The 22,903-nt window shown below is 38.9% G+C and overlaps 1 protein-coding gene across 1 annotated transcript in view; it reads left to right on the forward strand.

The window, feature by feature from the left end:
• Window positions 1–19,876, forward strand: part of LOC139720987 (forkhead box protein J3-like) — a 42,016-nt gene extending 22,140 nt beyond the window's left edge. Inside the window, exons 4-9 of the mRNA XM_071632319.1 lie at window positions 118–207; window positions 5,955–6,090; window positions 10,206–10,445; window positions 11,960–12,058; window positions 15,831–15,977; window positions 19,407–19,876. Coding sequence (XP_071488420.1) covers window positions 118–207; window positions 5,955–6,090; window positions 10,206–10,445; window positions 11,960–12,058; window positions 15,831–15,977; window positions 19,407–19,708 — 1,014 coding nt within the window. The 3' untranslated portion in view covers window positions 19,709–19,876. The remainder of the gene's footprint in view (window positions 1–117; window positions 208–5,954; window positions 6,091–10,205; window positions 10,446–11,959; window positions 12,059–15,830; window positions 15,978–19,406) is intronic.
• The last annotated feature ends 3,027 nt before the right edge of the window (window positions 19,877–22,903 follow it).

Consider the following 22,903-nt stretch of genomic DNA (forward strand, 5'->3'; position numbering starts at 1 on the left):
CCCATCCCCTGTCAAGTTTTATGACAAGATTTTTCCAGCTGCCTTCATGTATCTCCTTTTTTTCTCTGTGCACATGATTCTACAATGTATTTTCTTTATTCTCTTGACGTTTTGCAGTTGTCACCATACAGTCCAGAGGAGAGCTTAGAGAGCTCGGGCGGAAGCCTGGGTAGTGTAATAGTTACTCCTGCATTTAACAATAGTCCAGTGAGTATCAGACTTCTATTTTCTATAAAGTTGCAACTCTCTCGTTGACATGTACACAGTATATAAAAAATGCAGTGGCAATTGAGTGTTGTCAATATCACAACGACAGCTCCATTTGTAATGTGGCTTGATTAATTTTTCATGGCACCAGAATGCAAAAACAAGTGATGTAACTTTATAATGTTTATTTTTTAGTCCTCCATTAAGAGGTAAAAGGATATTTAGAGATTTTTGTTTGTTTGTTTGTTTGTTTTGGTATGCCAATAGCAGGCTAGCAAAACAATGGCATCAAAACTTTATCTTATTGACATGTTAGATTGTAGATGATGTTGCTCTTTGTGAAAATGTGAAATCTCTATCAAAGTTCTTTAATGAAAAAAGACCCCCATTTCTTTTCTTTTGTTTTGGTTCGGTTTTGCAATATTTTTATTTGGTTGAGTGATATATTTTTTCAGTCAAAGAGTTTCCCATATAGGTGATGGCTATCACTGGCAAATCATCACAATGCAAACTTCAGCTACAGTATACAAAGATTGTATATCAGAACAATTTGTCAAACTATATTTTAGACCGTACATACAACGCAAAACAAGAAAGTACTCATATCTGACAGTGCATAAAGTGTCTTACATTGTAGCAGTTAAAGTCAAATGGGCCAAGTAAATGTGCATCAGGGCAAATAGTAGACTGATGTAGAGTTTGTCAACGCATAATCAGGTGGACTTGGGAATAAGACATAATTTGTCCTGCTTGAATGACTTGTCCTGATTAGAGAGAGGTCAAAAATTGTCATCATCTTACCGGTACCTCATGAAAGCCATCACAAGAATCTTCATGTGGGCCTGTTGGACAGTATAGTGTATTGTCCTGCTGTAAATTTAAAACTGATGAATTTGAATACTCCTCTATGTATACACAACAATTCAATGACAGCCAAATGTAATTCAATACCCACCAAATGTAATTCAATACCCATGAGCACATTTTTGTCATGCATTAATGTGTTGAATTTCACACAAAACATCCATCTTGAATGGACGTTGGTTGAAAAATAAACATTGTTTATAAACTGACATGCTGTCTAGTTCATGCAGTTCAAATCACTTGCCATGAAAATATTACCCTCATTTTGTGTCATTACAAGAGTGTTTTTGTATATTTGAGGCCCATTGAGACTGTGTTCACTTTTTGGGAATATCAGGAGTTGCAGGTTGCTAGTTTCTCTTTGAGACTCCCACGCTTATTTTCATATGATTGCTACAATGTATGTATTTGAGTTAACAGGATGAGAATTGTATACATCAGTTTGGAAGTGACTCATTCATAGGAATGTCTGTAGGTGTATATTAATATGTGGTATCTTGTAAGTACCCCAACAATGCTTTGGCACACACTCTGTGATTGTGTTATTCTAAGTAAAATAGTGAGAAGAATGGTGTTCTTTTGTTGTGTATTTTCTAAAGATCAGTGCAATGATGTGTTAATTCAAAAGATGAATTTTGAATACAACCTGTTGAGCTTGTGCTATGTGTGAAAATGGAGTTACACCTATATCCTGCATTTAGTTTTGTTTTGCCAATTCTCCTTTGATACTGTGGCACAAGGAGCATTATACCCAGGTATCTTGTCTACAAGAGTCTGGAAAATACCTCTATAAGTATAATCATTTTAATGATCTTTATTGAGAGTATTGCTGTTGCCTGATTGTGCATTGATTGAATGCTTCAATGCCCCTACATGTACATGTACATGTACATGCAATAAAATGTAACAATTTTTTAAGGCAAGTCAGTGGCCTTTGGTGCTATATCACAAAAGGAAAAGGATGAACTGCTGCCGAAAATTGAAGATACAAACATGTACACTGTACTTGTAGGTCACTGACCTGATGGTCAACCTCCACAGGATGTAGAAGAGTCTTAAATTTTCTTGATTTCACTTGTATACTTCATCCGTAAGGGCCAAGTTTACAAGTGCATGAGGGAAAATTACCTGAAAGCTACATTTCCTTCGACAGGCTAGCGGAGAGATGGTTTCTTATTTTATATAGAGGATTGTAGTGGTTGATATGTGGAGGCGGTTTTTAGTGTGGGCTGTTCTCATTGTGGTAGCAGTTTGAGGTTTTCCCCCCAATGGTAATGGATCTATAGGGATATCTGGAGGGCAGGGCGGGGCAATTTTTGCAGTGTGTTAATATAGGGGTAGAGTACCCTCCCCCATGGGATTAAAGTGAAATTCTGTGTCACTTTGAAACTTGGTTTAGATAAGTGGAATAACGACAAACAAATATATTGGGACTGATTTCAGGCATGACATTAGAAAGTTATGGAAATTATGATACTTTCACATAAAGTTGTATACAGTGATAGTGGTACAGGTGCCAATCATTAATATGCAACTTGTTGTACAGTAGATCTCATGGCCTTTCAAGTCATCCATTGACTTACATACAAATCTATATGTACCGGTACTAAATTATTTTTTTTTCTTTTTTTTTTCTGTAAAATCCTAGAAAGAAAACTTGTATTCTGCTTTGTCATGTATGTGCAAAATAGCTAGTACTTTAATGAATTTCTGTGGGGAAAGAGTTGGGATTACTAACATTTAGTTGACCAAAAACATAATTTTTAAAAAAATGATATTTCTTGGCAAGAAGCGTGGGTAAGCATGAAACTCTCCATAAGTCCCTATCTTTCTAATTTTAAGTCTGACCTTGATGGTTGTATTCTTCTGACCTCTTTTTACTGTGCGTATCAAAGGAAATTCAAACTGTGCAGAATTTTGCACTTTGAGGCAATGTGAGGTCCTCTGTAAAGAATAAAAAGTAATGGATCTGTGGAAGGAGTGTGGCCTAAAATCTGAGTGGAGGGATTCTTAATTCACAACACCATACAAAGTACATGTAGGGCTACATTGTACAAGGGTGTGTTTAGAGTTGTGTAAAATCATAAGTAAATTTCATACAATATTGTGCTCTTCAGTCTGCAGAAACAAGTTATAAAGGATTCAATGGGTCTGCAGTTAAGCTGCTATCATTATGAAATACTGGCTTATTAATGATTTGTCCCCAGGCACTTTTATTTTAAGTATGATGCCAGCTCCCAATGAATTATTAAGTCAGACCATGTCTTTTAACTCTTGCAGGAAACTAAACTCTTGAAGGAAACTAAACTATTGAGAAATGTGTACAATAAATACATTTTGTATTTAAGCCTAATCTTCTACAAAAAGAGAAATCCAAGTGTATGAATATCAGTACAAATGTGTTCATGTACATATTACATACTACAACTTCCCCCTTTGATCTGCCGTTAAAATGTTAAATGAGTTCAGGTGTTAACATTACCCCAAGCTATGTAATGATGTGGACACGTCTGTCATCTTTTTATGTCTAATGAAATATGACCCAAACCTGAAATGTATTTGATTGCACTTTCAGCACAAAGTGTATTGTATGTTGTCTGCATTGCATGTATGAAATACATAGGTCCTACAAGTTGTAAGCAGGCACTATAGACTTGAAGTAGTTTATACTACCTGTTGGTCTCTGGGTGGAATGGATCCAAAGTTACAAGGTGCCAATATAGAGAAACTAACCAGGAAAAACCAATCTGTACTTAGTTATTTATGGCTGGTTCACGATATTGATTTGGCATGAAGAAACCATAACAAAACCTGGTACACATGGTAATACTCTGTTATGTTGGACTGACTGCAATTTTATAAATCAAAATCAATGGTTCTCCCAGTGGAGTTATTTCAGGGTGTTCGGGTAGGTGATGTATTGCATTTTATGCTCATGTTACAAAATATAGCCATCAAGGACTTTTGCGGTAAACCTGTCAAAGATAGTGTGAGTGCCTCCTCCCCCCCCCCCTCCCCAACACTCACCCTGTAACAATCCTATGCCCTCCCCCTCCCATTTCCATTTTCATGATTACGTTTATTCGTCAGGGCAGATATCACAATGAGCATGTAAATTTGCTGACAGTTTTTACTTCTTCCCTTTACACTGCAATGAAAAATTCCATTGCTACATGCAGTAGTACACTTTATTAGCAAACTAATTTTTGCCACCATAATGTGCATATATGACTACAAAATAGAACAGTTTCTGAGCAACTTCACCTATGTTCTATAGGATATTGATTATGATAATTTTTTATCATTTATATTGGTATTATCATATTCATTATCATTACATATATACATGGTTATTTAAGAATGCTGTTTTGTATACTCTGAACAGTGGTATAGGGCTACTGTATTTAAGCTGTAATTTTCGCGAATCACTGTTGGACTGGGAATTCAACAACACATGGAAATGTCGCTGTGCGCTAGGGTAATAGTGCATTTATGTTAGAATTGGTGTCCATTCGCAGAATCAACTTCTCACGAAAATGTGATCTCCTCATTCGCGAAAATATCAGTCTGCGAAAATAGCAGCTTGTACACTGTACAGTGCATACTGAGCTCGTGATAAAACTGAAGAGAAAAGAGCTCTGCCCTTCACATTGCATCCTATACTTAAGTTTTAGCCGTCTAGCTCTATAGCATGGAGAGAAGAACACATACGGACCCCTTTGCTTATAAGTGTACATGTAGCTCTACTTTTAAGTACATCAGAAAGGTCCTGTGGGACCCAGTTGACAATTAGTCGGCAGCCGAGTTAAAGGTCACCCTGGCACAACCTTTATAGGCTGCACCGACTGGCCAAAACAAGAGTTGACATCGGCAAATTTAGATTAAATTGTTTAATTACCTTTTCCTCCTCTTGCGAAGCATCGTGTCTGATCACACCTTATCTTGGGTGGGCTTTTTATGATCCTTGGATTATTGGATGGGGGGATGGCAGAAAGACAGGAGAAGGAGGTAGGGGACAAGCAAGAGATATGATAAAGGTCAATTGCTGTAGATTAGCTAAAAACAGAGAGAGATGAAGCTTGGAATAGTTTGATATGAATAGATCAGTAGATATGTAAATACTGTATGTGTCAAAAGTGTATAGGTTAAATCCTTGAAGAAACCGACTGATAACATTTCAGTAGGTGTTAGTTTTTGGTTGTTGTTTTCTGTTGAATAATTGTATAGTTCCAGAAGCCTGTTAGCAGGGTTTTTTTAATGGGTTCAATTTCTGTGCAGGCCATGTTTTTGTTTGTTTTTGTTTTTTTCTATTTTTTCGATTAATATTACTGCATAGTGGGATAATATTACATAATTTCCTTTCTTGAGGAAATTAATGTTGGAGCTACCTGTTACCTCTGTTGTGGCTTCACTTTGACTTGCAATATGTTACCTCGGCTGTGTCAGGCTTTGTAAAGCTTTGTTGTTGTTATTGTTGCTTTTCTTGTGTAGCCACATATAGTACAATATTTAAATGGGTTGAATTGTACCTCTTGATCCAGGAAAATATAACTTGTACCCCAATGTAGGAACCTAGGGGTGGGTCTGCATCAAGCTTGAAATTCAATAATATCATTTAAACATCAAGTAGGGAAACATGCCAGATAACTTAATGTAACAGACTGTTTCAAGCTATGTTGATTATAGTATATTTTGATATTTGGTGTACATATTGGTTTGATATTACAATACTTCTCTGAGTCAATTATGGACTGTTTCCTTTTACTAATGATCTTCCTTGTCAGAAATGCAGTCAAATATGTCTTCCATGTCTACCATGTCTACAAATATGTCTACCTGGTAGTTTTTTTTCATTTTGTTGTCGTATATCATTACTTTTGCAGTTTGCCTCACCACCACACCATCAGCTGTCAAATTCTGGGGACCACAGATTATTTGAGTCCAACCCCAACATAGAAGACCTCAGCGCCTCTTTCAAGAGCCTGTACAAGAAAGTATTTGAGAACCCACAAGGTACTGGTGAGTTTGCAGTGCCCTCGTGCACAGCCCTACCCCGTGGAGTAAAAAAAAAAAAAAAGCAGCTTGCAGCCACACACTGAACCAGCCACTGCAACCACCACCACCACCACCACCACCACCACCACCACCACCTCTACTACCACCTCTACCACCTCCACCTCCACCTCCACCAGACCACCAAAATCCCGGTCTCCCCTGCCCCCACATGACCAAACAACCATTTCCCTTTGTGTTTGGGATTATACAGGTTTGTTAATGTAGGGGAAAGGAATATAAAGTGGTTGTGTATCCATAGCTATCATGACCTTTGGATGTCTGTATCGTTCATCAAATAATACTACCGGATGCACTATGTTTCGTGTTGTCCATCCACCTGTCAGTTGATACGTTCGTCGGTTGATACGTTCATCTCTTTATCTATCTGTCTGTATTGATCCATCTGCCCTTTCACCACACTATCTCTAGAAATCTTGTAGGCACTCTTAAATATCAATACTTATGGTATAATAATATATTGTGCATCACATCACAATTTGTCTCTGTCTTTAAATCTGTAGTTGCTATTTGCCCTAATAATAATTAGCAACTTTAGACACCGAACATCTACTCCACTGGCCAAGTACAAGAGTTATATATAAAAGTTGGCATTTGATTTATGTTTCCTTCTACTCAGAAAAGCATTGTTTTGATGTCATAGTTTCTTGGTAATGACTTTAAATGTCTCAATCATGTTAACAACTCCCCCCCCCCCCCCCACCTCTCCAGAAAAAAGCAAACAAACAAAGAGAATTACACTAGTATGAGTACAAAATTAGAAATATAATGTAGGCATCGCAGTGCCCAAAGGTGTCAGGTGTGTTCACATATCAAAATGGATCAATTTAAGCTCTCAGTGATATTTTCTTAAGTAATTTTTGTAACGTAACTGTCAATGAAGATAATAGAAGCTGCAGCAGTGTATGTTAGCGTCCTTCTTGTTCTCAGCCAAGGACGAGGAAGGAAAAAAACACCAAAGGGCAGTGAAAGTAGCGCCTGCTTGCAGTGCTCTTCCTGAGATTGTGATGAGCGAGAGTATATTCTTGTGATGTGTCTTTTTGTGTGCACAGTCTTTCCTAACCCAGAATGCTGAATGATGTATTATATGTAAAAGGCTCCAGCCTGAACATGAATTAGACATGTATATTGAACCCTGCACTTAGCACCTTTTAGCATTATGATTGTATGTTGGAAAATTTGATATATATATTGATATACATTTTTTGCCCCCCCCCCCCCCCCCCCCGCCCCTTCATTTAGGAAACTTCAGTACTATGCTTCTAGTCTGTTAGTGATAATGTTGAGACAGTAACTGTTACAGCACTACAGCACTGCAATACAACATTGTAACAATGCTTTGCCTGTATTCCCATTGCAAGGAGCCCTGGTGCTGAAGAATAATGTGTTTGATGCAGAGTAGAGATTTCCTGGAATTGGAGAGTGAATAATACACCTCATGTTTGTAGCCATCTTGGGTATGATTAATATCAATCAAACAGAAGGCAGAGTAGGTCTTACAGGCTTTGTCAGATCACTAGCAACAGTTAACACCTCAAGAAGAGAATAGAAAAGAAAAGAAAAGAATAGACTATTAAACTACATGTAGTAAAGCAAGCTGCACTCATTTTCCTTTGCCTTCTGTCACCCTCTCCATCACCGCAGTAGAAATATTTGTCAGTCCCTGCACATGTACAATTGAGTCTGCCTCAAAGCGAGTGATTCCTTGTGACTGCTGCCCTACTTGGCCTGGTGACAGTTGGAGTGTGTATTGAACATGTGCAGCCAAAGGGGCAGTGTAAGGGGACAGTTGTCCATCCTAAGTACACTTTATATATAGCCAAATGGGAGGAATAAGAAAAGTACAAGTGACAGAACATGACGACAGTGCAAGTGTACTTTAATACGATGTTGTTCTTGGTACACTGTAGCATGCACTGGCTGGTGGTAGTCAGCAGTATTTCAAGCAATTATATGTAGGTAATTTTTTTCACTGTAAGGGGCAGGTGTCAATCCTAAGTACACTTTATTTTAGCCAAATTTGGGGGATAAGAAGATTACATTTAACAGAACAGAGACAGTGTAAGTGTACTTTAAAATGCAATGTTGTTCTTGGTAGCACGCACGAGCTGGTGATTTTATCAGCAGTATTTCTGGCATTTGGGTATTTTTTCCCCCTTGCTGTAGGGAGAGAAAACGACAAAGATAGAGAAAGAGAGATTAATAGATTCGTGGAGATATAAACAGAATGCGGAAGGAGACTGTGGCTTGACGTAATTCTGGGAGACGCGCATGTAGAGGGATGCTCCTATGTAAATTGATAAGACGCCCCCTGAAAGAAATTGATTCTTTCCTCGATCAGAATCGCAGTCCCGATTTTGATCGTGTCTGGAAGGTCTTCGCCCCCACCGGGAGGGAATCGGATGACAGGGAGAGAGAGAGAGAAGAGGATGAGGAGAAAGAAAGAATATGAGAGACAGACAGATATGCTGTGAGTTAATAGTAGAAAGAGAGAGTGAGAGAGCTTTGAAAGTGGAGAGGGGGGAGGGGGAGGAGAGAGAGAATTGGAGAGAATGTGTTAGGGGGAAATGTGGAAGGTGACGTATGCAGTAGAAGGTATAACTAGCGATGCCCTGCTCTCAATCTCTCACGTGGTCTTGCTGTGCGAGACTGAGTTGTAGACTCCAAGGGATAAACTGCACTGGGAAAGATATGACCTCAATTATGATGTCACAACAGCCGCAGGGTTATAAATGTCCTCAATAGAACGTGCTCAAGGCAAGAATCCTAGAATTAATGTATTTTCGTGACATGCAAGGAAGTAACACTTTGAGCTGCCATGTTAAAGCAATATGTTATCTTTGAAAGCATGTGATAATGAGAGTATAGAAAACTAAAATTTATCAATAATGTGATTTCTTTTTTAATGAAAAATAAGAAGAAACAACCTGGATTTCAATAGTAGAACTATAGGAAAATATATGTATATTTTTTATTTTTGCAAAGCTGCACAGTTTACAAATTTAGCATTGTGTTTTTATCCTCAGTGCAATGGTTGCATTGAAATATCACATAATTTTGTTGGGTGATTGTATTGATTGCTTTTTGTTTCGAGGTAGTCGTAAGAGGGTAAAAGAAGGGTAAGAGGAAATCTTGGTCGCGTGGAACAATACCGATGATCTGGATACTGTCCCAGTCGTAGAGTATTGTAGCAAACCAAAGAGGATATGATCTAATTTGTGATGTCAGAAATATGTCCCCAAAGAGATAAAGGATGATGGAGAGAGCGAGAAGGGAAGGGAAGGGTAGAGAGAGGGAAGGAGAAGTGGACGTATAACTCCTATCTGGACCAGTACCCTTCTCTTTCTCTCCTCTGTCTGTCTGTCTTGTCTTGTCTTTCTGACATCACATTCCCTTAGTCCCATGTCTGCAGTGGTTTTGACTGATCAACTGCTGTCTGTCATCACTATTTAATGCATGTCATCATAAACTCCCTTAGTTGTTGCAGTTGCGAGTGTGATATGGATGTCGATTGTGTGGTGTAATGGGTGTCTCCATGTGTGTATGATCCTGCTCCCATGCCCCGTACCACCAGCAAATGCTTGCAAACGATCTGCATGCAAGTTTGATATCACTGCAATCACCCATGATGCCTACCATAATCTATGTACGTACCATTCACTTTATGACTTCCTGTTTTAGGCTCTCCGCTCAGTGGGTACTTGGAAACATACAATGTTAATGTCTCTCACAGGCCTGATGGTCCTGATAATTGTAATGTCATGCAGAGATTGATACAAGAAAGGAAAGTCTATAAGTATTTTTTATTTTTTTTATATCATACTGCAATGTTTGCATTTTACATTCTCATTCTGGGTTCAGGATAAATCTGTATTCAGTGTAAAATTAATGTACAACATATGGTAGTTCACCCTTGTTCATGCCCTGATCTGCCATCAATAGCTTGGTTATGTTATTTGCCTTGCCCATAGAGACTCACAAGTTGTTTCTTCTATTGACCCCTATCTTTTATTATGTTTTGATTGTCTTTTGTTTTTTGTTTTTTTTTTGTGTGTGGCAAGATGTGGGAGACATCATCGCGCAGTACAAGCAGCAACTGGAACTGCAAAATTCAGGGCAGGGCATGACATTACAACCAGCATCCTTCACCAGTTCACACAGCAGCATATCATCTCTCAACAACAATCAACACCAGCAACAGCAGCAGCAACACCATCACCAGCACCAGCACCAGCAGCAACAACAACAACAACAACAACAACAACAGTTGCAACAGTCGCAATTACAGCTTTCGTTAGGAGGTGAGTTTGGCCGAACAGTCACATGAAGTACATGTAGCTGTAAAATTTCTCTCATTCTTAACCCTGTCGACATTCAACAGTTGGCAGTTTCAGGTTCTACTGAGATATGTCAGATAGATGGAATACAACTCATTTTGATTCTAATTCAGTCATATGACTGTGTTTTTCAAGACAATATTTTTTTCTCTCTCTCTGCAGATTCTGTCATATGATGTATAAAGGAGATGAATTCTGACTGTTAAACATCTTTGAAATTAATATTCGAAGGGAATGTTGTCATATTTAACTGTACCGTTTTGTGAGATATCCTGGCAGGCACATTTTGGTATATATTCTTCTTTTTGTATATTTCATTCTTTTGTGTGTGTGTGTGTGTGTGTGTGTTTGTGTGTGAAGACTAGACATTATCAAGTATGTCTAGTGTCATCCTATCCTCCTTGTTCTGTAGATACAGTGTATACAATGGCAAGATATCATGTTGTCATGCTCAATATCCATATAAACATTTATACCACATCAAAGGAAAGAAACAGGTAAACTGTTGGATGTATGCAGTTTGGTTTCAAAGTTGGAATAGATTTCATATGAAATGCAACCGTGCTAGAAAGAACACAGTGTGAAACACAGAGTTAAGTTGAACGTTTGAATAATGTGAGCACTGAGTCCCATGATGTGATCACAGTGTGTTCACATAGTCGACTCTGTGAACACACTGTGTAAACAGAAGGTCCAGGATTCGACACAGTGTGTTCACAGAGTCGACTGAGTGAACACACTGTAAGCGCACTGTGGGACACTGTGTTCGTTCCAGCAGGGAATACTGGATATATGCAATAGGCATTCTCATGAGAGAAGAGGAAGTCAGGGAGATCTTTATTCTCGCCATACAATTTTTGCTGTTTCTGTTCCGAGGCTCTCAAGCATGGATTCTTTGTGTCGTTGGTGACCATGAAGATGGGCACCTCATGGTCACGGAGCATTCATTGCATATACACTAATGTAACTGTAGATTGTCCTGTAGAATGAATGTATGACTCAAAAAATCTATATTACTTGTAGGAAAGTATATAGCAAAAAGGAGAAGATTTGAAGTAGGGAACTGTTGAGGGAGCATTCTCTGTTAACCGTTCAGAACCTACCGGTAGTGGTTTCTTGCAATGTCAACCTGTTTTTACTGACAGAAACAGTGAATTTTATACATATACATTAGTGATAAATGAAGAGTGATATTGGATTTGGAAAAAAAACACACAGACACACACTGAAACATGCAATGGTGGTTGTAGACAGTTGTGTGATTTTCCGAGAGAGGCAGCCAGAGATTTTTTTTTGGGGGCTCAAGAGTTAAAACTGTCCAGCCAACACACCAAAGAGTGGAGTACAAGTTTAATAGCATTCTCAGGAAATCATTCTTCTTCTGATGGGTACGTGACTTCTCCTACGTGGGGCCGCCAGTGCTAAGGAGTCAGAATGGCATGACATTCTCTTTTCCATTGGTTCCCATCTTCCAGCAGGAAATACAGACTGGCTGAATAATCTAGACCTACTCAAAGAGAGCGTACGGTTTGCAAGTAGCTACAACTGGTCCGACTTGGATCTATCGCAATTCGCAGGTAAGCTCCGCCTCCGCCAGTCATTTTATACCAAAATCTGTTCCCCGCATGGAAAACAAAACCCTAAAAGACAAATTGCTGAAAGTGATTGACGGGTAAGAAGGAAAAGAAAAGCAGAAACTTTGACACTCACTTTTTCCTCTGTTAAAGCTTCATGAAATTTGACCCTTCATTGCTTTAATAGAAAATTGAAATTCTAGATATGTCTGGGACCATTCTTGAATCGTATTCATTGACTCATGTTTCTTGGTATTCATTGTGGTGATAAGCACAATCAGGGTATGCAATCATGACTTTCTCACTTTAAAAAATTGTAACTTCTAAAAGAATGTACCAACTGACTTAAAAATTCACATGCAGCATGCTAAGACATCAGTAATCACATGTGGTAAGACAATAGCTAATTTCTTCTCATTTACTGTTCATTTTTGCCCTGTTACACAATTGCATACCCTGATTGTGCTATTGACCTAGTATCATTCTTGGTATTCATTGTATCATATTCTTTCTGTTTCGTTATTGATATTTTCTCTCTTTAAATGTAGTGTGCTATGGTTTTGCTGAGAGAATCATTCAATATCAAAGTGTTTTACCAATTGATTCATTCAATCATTATTTATGAAGAGTAATGTCATTTGCTCTCAAAGTTTCAAGAGCTAAGTAGGTATTAAGGATGTGTCATCTGGATAGGAAGTGAGCTGTAATTCAGAGGATTGATCATGCCCTTGACCCAATCTACATGTATTAACTGGAGTGATTCTCCGAATGATAGCTGTGGTAATCCGTGATAGATGTTATTGTTAGGATTGTTATCTTCCTCTTAAAATATTGACATGTGATGATACAAATTCCAAAATTGTTATTGTTATTATTTCACTATTGCAACAGATTGACAAATTGCCCCACATCGACGTTTAATTTAAGCACCAATTATGCCCATGATATTTTGTTATCATAGATATCATTAAAGCATTGAATAATTGGTGCCTTTTTACAGTGATGTAAGGCAATTTGTCAATCATTTGCCATAAAAACAACTTGATGCAACAATTCATTAATTTGACTATTAGTTTGCTGTCTATTGAGACAAAGTCATATTAGGGGTAGGTGATTACCATTGCATGCTAAAGCAGAAGGTGTCAGCAGCTAAGAATTAAAGGACAAGTTCACCTTCATAGACATGTGGGTTGAGTGAATGCAGCAATATTAGTAGAGCACATCATTGAGAGTTTGAGGAAAATCAGACAATCCATTCAAAAGTTATGAATTTTTGAAGTTTCTGCTCACTCAAGGCTGGATGAGAAGACTACTATAGCTTGTGATGTCACATGAGTACAACGATATAAAGAAAGAATAAAGAAAATTCAACATATTCTCACTTTTCTCGCATAACAAAAGAACACTTGACTTCTCTCTTTCAGAAGGCAGGGGGAATAATATTACCCTTAACATATGTCAGTAACAAGTCGAAGAAATGTGCACTTAATTCAAAAAGTAAAGTTTTGTGAAATTCTCTTTTTATTTTCTTTATATGGTTGTACGCATATGACATCATACACTATAGTAATCTTCTCATCCAGCAGTGACTACGCAGATACTTTAACAATTCATAACTTTTGAACGGATTGTCCGATTTTCCTCAAACTTGCAATGATGTGTTTTACTAATATTGCTGCATTCACTCAATTCACATGTCTAGGAAGGTGGACTTGTCCTTTAAATATTCAATACTGTAAAAGTGGATATTTTCGTGCGAGTAATTTTTCGCCCTTGGCCGCGTAAGAAGAGTTTCGCGTGTTTTTAATTCTGCGGAATTCAGACATCACGCACAGGAACATATGGCAAGCAAAAATATTCGCGTGCAGTAATTTTCGCGCTAGTTTCTGGTTGCGCGAAATGCGCGAAAATTTCAACGCCGCTAAAATTTCCACTTTTACAGTAAGTTGAAGGAAATGTTTATTGTCCCCGCCGAACGAGTTCGAGCAGGTGACTATGAAACGGGCTCCGTACGTGTGTGTGTCCGTGTGTCCGTCTGTCTGTCCGTCCGTCTGTCTGTGCGTCCGTGTGTGATCAAAATGTTCAATTTGCTACTTCTCTGTCATTTATAAGCCAATTTTGATTCTGTTTGCTTTATATGATAGCACTACATGGGAGCTTTGAAACTTCTACACAGAATTTCAGTTGTGACCTTTGACCTTGACCTTTGACCTATATTGTACATTTTGCTTCAAAATGCTACTCCTTCGCCATTTCTAACCCAATTTCGATTCCGTTTGCTTTATGTGATGACACTAGGTGAGGGCTTCAAAACTTCTACACAGAATTTTGACCTTTGACTTCTTTGACCTTTGACCTTGATTTTTGACCTATATTGTACATTGGCTACAAAATGCTACTCCTTCGCCATTTCTAACCCGATTTCAATTCCGTTTGCTTTATGTGATGGCACTAGGTGAGGGCTTCAAAACTTCTACACAGAATTTTGACCTTTGACTTCTTTGATTTTTGACCTATATTGTACATTTTGCTACAAAATGCTACTCCTTCGCCATTTCTAACCCGATTTCGATTCCGTTTGCTTTATGTGATGGCACTAGGTGAGGGCTTCAAAACTTCTACACAGAATTTTGACCCTTGACTTCTTTGACCTTTGACCTTGATTTTTGACCTGCATTGTACATTTTGCTACAAAATGCTACTCCTTCGCCATTTCTAACCCGATTTCGATTCCGTTTGCTTTATGTGATGACACTAGGTGAGGGCTTCAAAACCTCTACACAGAATTTTGACCTTTGACTTCTTTGACCTTTGACCTTGATTTTTGACCTATATTGTACATTGGCTACAAAATGCTACTCCTTCGCCATTTCTAACCCGATTTCGATTCCGTTTGCTTTTTGTGATGGCACTAGGTGAGGGCTTCAAAACTTCTACACAGAATTTTGACCTTTGACTTCTTTGACCTTTGACCTGGATTTTTTACCGATATTGTACATTTTGCTACTAAATGCTACTTCCGGCGGGGACATATTTTACGCACCGCGTAATTTCTACTTTTCCTTGTTTCTAATACTATGGCCTCTGCCATCTAATTTGCTTTGTTTTCTCAAGTGAGTGCTATGCTGAATTGAATACTATTTGACTTACTAGTAACCTTTTCTTTTATTGTCACACTATGATTTACTTTGATTGTTCTAATAGTGTCATGAAGTGATATAGTTATTGTCAAATACACACAACCCCCCCCCCCCCCAAGTTTGCTCTTAAGTGTCGAGTGTGTATCTTGAAGATACCTCTAGACTTTGTGCTTAAAAATCTCTGTGTAGACTTTGACCTGATAAAAGTGCAAGAATGCTTCTCTTTGTGTGTAAGTCTGTCACTTTGGAAAAGGGGGGGGGGTATGCAGTCTGACCTGACGCTTGATTTTACGGTCATTGGACTTCCTATGTTTTGCCACTCATTGCAATTTTTTTATTCAATGCAGTAGTATTTCTGTCTTTGACTTGCCCAGACAAAAGGCTCAAGTGAGGTATGGCTGATGCCTCTGTCTACCAGCAAAGACCCCAGTGTAGACTTACATTTTCCTGATGCTGCACTTCTGTAACTTCTGTAAAGAAGTAATTTCTGTACAATGGTACAGGTCTAGCTGCAGCAACCAGTTCAGTAGAAATGTACAAAGCAAACCTGTGGAGACAAAGATGCTACACAGTATGATGTTCACAGATGAAACTTAGCACTGTACGCATAAACTTCCTCCAACTTCACTGCGCAGGTCTGATGGAAAGCATGAAGCAAGCAGATTCCAAGAACTGGTCGCTGGAGCCGGAGCAGTTTGCCGACCTCGCTGCATCCCTGAACAGCTTCTTCCAGCAGACGGGGGTCTCGGGGCTCCTCAACACAAGTCAGTGCAGTACAGGAGGTAGCTTAGATGTGCTTTGTTGTGCTTTTGCTCTCCTAATGATAACCATCTATCCTACCATATGCCTATTGACCCATTCATCTATCTGTCTTGCTATCTATTCATATCCGTCTTTCTCTTTCTCTTTCTACATATATCCATCTGTATAGATATGTGGATATATATATAGGGATAGATAGATGGATAGATCTTTGCGATCTCTGTATTTCTCTGTTTTCAACACACTCATGAGAGAATTAAAGGGGAAGGCTAGTAACTGATCAGTGGGAATCAGTGGAAATGCTGGGAGATGATTGTTCCAACCCTTATGGGATTCATTCAAGAGTTCATTGTATATCTATTGTTGTGTGAAAATGATTTGCTTCAGAATGGTCTCATATTCAAGTAATGTGCAGTTTGATGCTTTCAGGTTAGCGTCCCTGGTCAGTGACGGAGCATTAATCTGCACATTACTTGAATATGAGACCGTTCTGAAGCAAATCATTTTCACACAACAATAAATATACAATGAACTCTTGAATGAATCCCATAAGAATTGGAACAATCATCTCCCAGCATTTCCACTGATTCCCACTGATCAGTTACTAGCCTTCCCCTTTAATCTCAACAATGAAGATAAGTCAGTAATTGCTGCATGGTACATGATAAGATCTGGAGATTTGTATTTGTATGCTGAGAGGGGGTAGAAGTGTGACTGCATTTCAGACATTTTCATTGACAAAATTCAGATAATATGTCATTTCTTCATACAAGAGACATATCAGATAGTGAATGTCATTAAATTTGACTGCATTTCAAATGGATCAGCCATTTTCATGGACAAAATTCAGAAAATATCTCATTTCTTCATACAGGAGACATGTTAGATAGTGAACGTCATTAAAAACAGCTGCTGCCGGCGCTGTTTATATTGTTGTATTTGACATACCCTTCAAGTTTTTTTCATTGATGCTCCTCAGTTTGAAATCCTTTCCACAACGAATTGGAAATTTTGACAAAAAGTACACACACAAAAAGAGAGAAAAAAAAAAGGATCCTGTTGAAAATTTACAAACGCATTTAGTTGATAGTGAAATGACCTGCTGAGCCAACAAAAGTTACGGCAAATTTTGGATGAAATGTACTCTACAGTGATTGTTTGGCCTCTTGAAATCTTAAACAGAAGAGGAAATCAATCTACATGGTCCTGTTGCATCAGGCAACAACTCTCCATGACTTTATTTCTGTTTTCATCGTTTTGTGATGTACTCGATAAGGGTTAGGGGAGAAGAATGTGATAGCAAGAATCAAACAAAGAATGTAAGAGATTAGAGGCAGGGTAAAGGCAGGATATACCATCAACAGTCTACATTGACAGGAAACATGACTGGAAAAGAAAAAGAATACTATTAGACTAATTTGCATGAGCTTTGTGAGCACTGCAGTGAAACCTAAAGTGAACTTAAGCGAATGATACATACATGGTTTTAAGTACACATCTCTTGTAGGATCTTTTGAGTTACTCAAAACACCACTCTAGTCTTCCTGATTTCTGAATAGCTATGTCATTTCCTTTTTTGGAAAGAGAAAAACACATTTTTAGTCCTTGGATTTGCATGCAGTTATTGACCCTTATCTTTATGTTTTGTGAGGACTTCATGCCCTTGACATTTTTGATGTAGATTGATAGATTTAACCCCCCCCCCCCCCCCCCCCAAAAAAAAAAAAAAAAAAAAAAGGATAGAGAAAATAATTGTCCGGCAAAATAGGATTGGTGTGAACATTTTATGCTCATATAAGAACTTTACAAAAAATGGAATATTAAAAAAAGAGGTTACAGTCAGTCACATGACAGCCACTTTTGTTTAAAATTTCGGATACCCAAGTTCACCAAATCCTGATTTAATTATTGCCATATGTGTTGAGAGAAGTTATTCACATCTTCATTATTTTCCTCAATAGTTTACTATGTGTTTTCTTCCCCCTCACTGAACTGGCTGATTCTTTGGTTGCATTACTTTCATTCAAAAGTGTGACATGTTTGATTTTGTGCACTTGGCATTCTGAAGCCTTCGAAAGGTGCTTTTGAGCCTTAGGGAGGTACTTTGGATGCACTGTCAACTGGAGACTGTTTCTTTCTAATTAACACTGTGTGGTGTGTGATGATGTAGTGCCCTTTTTGTCTGTCATTCTTCGTGGCTTCAAAGCTGCTGTTTTGACTGTGCAGCCACTGCGGTGCTGATAAGGTCGCTGGAAGGAAATAACTTTGTGAGATGACATTTGGGACGCAGCTTAGTGTTAAGGGGTTGGGAATCGCTCAAATGTCACCGTGGGGGGAGTCTTAATGGGTCATATTCGATACCATTTACCAAGCAGTTCACAATCATTTGACTGACCCAATCGAATTTTCTCTTTTAAATACGTTTTATACTCATCTTCCCAGAATATCACTCGACTTGGTTTGTGGATGAGCTCTGAGCAGTCAGCCATACGTGTTTTCCCCAGAGTTCTGTGCTAGCTATACAAACGTGTCTTCATAGTGCGATATGAACAAAATTATGCTGTAATGAGTGACAGGGCAATACACCCTCACATTTGACTACTCTTGTCGAATATCAATGTAAATTGGATTTTGATGTCATTTACATATTACATGATGGCTGTAAAAACACCCAGCACCATTTATGGATTTAATACTAATCAAATGCCTCCATTCATGGCTTTTATAAATCATTATGTTGGGTTGTTTGCCCTTTTCCACTTCTGTGTGGAATAGTTGCATTTTGATCATCAAATTTTAGTGAGCACTGTATAGAGCTACATACTGGATATTCTTCCTTACCTTTATGAGTGGACTATTTATAGACTTCTATTTAATGTGTGTCCCATGGTTGCTGGTTGATGTGCCTGCTTTTTAACATTACGGAAATGCTAGAGAGTATTGTATTGTATCATAAGTCATTGGCTAATAATGACACATGTCATGTTTTTTGGTTTGAAGTGCCACTTAAACTGTAATCTGGCACTGATAAGTTCATCCATAAGGAAGAAAACATTGAATATACATATTTTATTGATCATATCAGTTGTGAAAATTAGCTTTCAGTTTCATTAAAGGCAAATGCATACTTTGACCATTTATGAGACTATTTATGAGTTTGAGGGTCCACATTGTATGAAACAATGATTTGATTTCTGTGTAGCTCAAGAGTTGTTGCTGTGCTTTCACAAGCAATGTTGGAATATGTATGAATTTGAATGGCATGATCAGATCATTTGCTGGTACAGACGTATCCTGCTTGTTACTTGTGATGCAGTTACATAGCATAGAATACGCATTGGTTGCAAGATGTCATATCAGTAATGTCATGAATGTACAATTATGAGATGCAATTTTGAAATGTGTTTTCAATTTTCTCTCCTGTTTCCCCTCCCCTTGCCCCACCCCAGCCAACAGTGCGTTCTCCGACAGCCCCCACAGTAGCATCTCCAACTCGACGGCCGGTGGGGGCGGCGGCTCCCTCCTCGGCTCACCCCAGCTGCTCAGCCCCAACAGCAGCCACCAGTCGCTGGGAGCGCACTCCCCCATGGGTATGGCCAACCACCACCAGGTCAGCCCCCGCATGATGCCACAGTCCATCTCGCCCAACCCCCACATGCAGCGGCAAGTGCAGCCAACCATCACCACCCGCGTCACCGACTTCGGCGATGACGAGATAGAAGACACGTTCCCGTGGGACACGATCGCGTAGTCACCCCTCTCACACTTCGCGCCAAGTCTTTGTTCTGTCCTTTTCTTTTTGCCTGTAAACTGTCAGAGAAAAGGGGAAACCCCCGACCTTCCCTTCTGACCTTAGCATAGAGAGAAAGTGTGCAGAGTGTGTGCAGGTATCTCATCTTAGAATACGATTTGCAGTGTAGTGAGGTCAGCTAACACCGTAGGGGTACTCCATTCCCGCCGCAAGCCAGAACTGAAATTTGCCAGGGTGAGAGCAGTCACATGCTTTCAGGGAAAGGTGCAAGGGGGCTCGATGAGAGAAATCCTGATGATCATCCAGTGTGGGTCTGCTTCCAACCACCGGGGTGAAACTTTGGCCAAGCCGGCTCTTTCCTCCACCTAACGTTGCTCACAGACAGACAGACACTCCCATGGCCAGCTCTCTGGGGTGATGTGTGGTCAAGCTCACCCTCATTCACTGTTGGCCTGAACATGGGTGTTAGAACGGGGGAAAGTGAGCGATTGTGAAGAGTAGGCAAAGTTTGATGGGGTGTGACATCGTCCTGCATGCCAGTCCACTGAAGCTTGAGGAAAATTTGGTCTCGTACACATAATGCCCTCCTAAAGAGTGTAGAAGCTATGCTTCATATTCGAGGGCAAAACGAACCAACCAAGCCTGTACAAGAGGAAAGTGCATTGAATCAAGTTAGCAGCACCAGGCACATAGATCTTTGCTTGTATCCTATTTATAAGCAGTTGCACAACTGCTAAATGTGGAAAGTGATCTGTCACTATCAAATGTCTGTCACAATGAAATGACCATCCACAGAGAGTGAGCTTGTGATTCCATAGGCATGCAAGTATGCAGGCCCACCCTACAAACCGTTTTCCAAGTGTGAAAAGCCCAGAAATGTTGGACTTGAGTCCTTCTGCATGGGAATCTAACCATGGTACAATCCCAGAGTAGGTCAGTGTTATGTTTTTTTCTCCAACATTTATGTCACCTCAGCTGGCAAGAACCAAGTGGAATTAACCCCCAGTGTGTACCATCCGGTCCTAGCTGGAGGACTACAAAGGCGCTCTAGTGTTGTGAAGTGTGATAGGGAGTAGCAATAGTGGACTTAGTCTGTATCCACCTATCTCTGTGTTATGTTCTCTCCACTCATAAACCTGTAAATATGTGCATATGTATATATACACAATATAAATATATTCTGTTGGAGTGCTTGTGTGTGAGTTTGTGGGAGAGCGTAAGCGTGGTATTACATTTACGGCATGTGAACCAAAAAAAAATTATGGTTCTTTCTTTAAAATTTGATTTACGTGGGAAATAAACCAAAAGAAAAAAAGAGAAACATATCACTCTTAAATCTATTTTTCTAGCAAGTACAAGAAAATGCAGTGTGGGTGGTGGATTTCCAGTTGAAAAATGTTATCAAATCCATTTCATCTCTCTTAATGTTTTTCCTCAGCTGATATGATAGGATATGAATGTGATTTCCTGTATCAATCACAGTGATGACATATAGTACATGTATATCAATGAACGAAAATGCATTCTGGGGCATACCAACGAGAATACCTGCTTACGTTCATTCAGTATGTGAATCACGAGGGAATCTCTCAAACAAGGACTTATCAAGTCATCTATAGGCTCAGATTTGTCAACCATTCTGTGCAAGGGACTGTGGATAGTGTGTATAATTATTCTGAAATGCTGCGGGATTTTCTGTGCCATTTGACTCTCTAATCACACAAAGGATTTAAATAATGATAATAATGATAATGATAATAATATGAATTTATATTGCGCTAAATCCACTCTGTAGAGTGCTCAAAGCGCATACATTCTATTATTACCTCGGTCTGTGGATACATTGAAGTGAAGTATCGGACTTTTGCATCAACATCACACAATTTGGAGACTCCAATACGTGAATCAAAATGTCTGTTAACTTTGTAAAAGGCTAAGTTTAGACTTACACCAGTTGTTTTGTTTTGTTTTTGTAATGAATTATCGCCGAAATTGACTGAAAAAATAATGGCAGTGTGTCACACAGTAATTCTCATCACACAGGGTGTGCATTGTGTCAGCTGTGAGATTTCTGTTTGATATGAAACATTAACTGACATTTAGATGTTCTAATGGAGACTTTGAGACATTACTGTTTCTTTTTGATATTTCATCAAATTGTTGAATAATGGGTCAATTTATTCAGTGCTGTTGATTTTGATGCGAGCTTAGAGGGAATTCTCTTTTTGACTTTCAGTGTTCTGGTATTGACAGTATTGTTAGTCGGGCTTCTTTGCTTTGCTGAAGTCACTTAGGGACACATGTAATTCACGTGTGCACCGGCAACACTTTCTGAAATTTCCTGACATGAAACGGCTATGCAATGATAGAAACGTATCACCTAGACTTTGAGAATACAAGTTTTGTGAGTGTGAATTTTTCAACACATGTGACTAATTGGGATAAAAAGCAGTGGAATACTTTGTTTTGATTACAGCAATTTGGCTAGATTTAAACAAAAAAGAAAAGAAAGAATAAAAAGCTACAAGTAGAGATGGGGATAGCATGATGGATTGTGTTCACTGACATGGTAGGCTGTATGATTCTGTGATGTGCCTACATTGAGGCTTGTGATCATTGCTGAAAATAAATCTGATTATTTTCGGCATGTGAAGGCCTCCAGGGGGAGCGTGGCACATGACCCACAGGTGGCTTAGAAAGAAAAAGGAATCAGTACACATACTTGCATCTTGTAGTTTGTTTTTCTTCTTCCTCAAATTACTCAGTTTAGATGGACCCAATTATTCAAACTGTTTAATTGCATGTGCATGTGTATTACCTAGTATCAGTTATATTTTTTGGTACTGAAAAAGGTTATCACCGAGTCTTATACCCTTCACAAATTGTGATATGACTTGGTGTAAAGTAATACTCTACACTATTAACAATCTCTCATCCAAAGTCTTAGTTTGAAGTCGCATTCTAAATTCTGTGTGCATACCCCAGTCTCTGTGATTCTGGCCGACACAGCTTTTATTTTCTGTATACACCTGTCTTTAGTTCCCTTGTGAGTTCCTTTAACTGTGATCCTGGCATTGCCTTATATTGAAGTGATTACCTGACATACACATTATGCAAAAGCTTAATTATTTGTGCACATTACTTGATTCTTTGTTAGCCATATGCTACCCCCCCCCCTTTTTTTTTTCATCCCCC

The sequence above is a fragment of the Diadema antillarum genome, unplaced genomic scaffold (genome assembly GCF_040938485.1).
Source record: "Diadema antillarum isolate AM-2024a unplaced genomic scaffold, OU_Dant_1.0 scf00000136, whole genome shotgun sequence".
Taxonomy (NCBI): Eukaryota; Metazoa; Echinodermata; class Echinoidea; order Diadematoida; family Diadematidae; genus Diadema; species Diadema antillarum.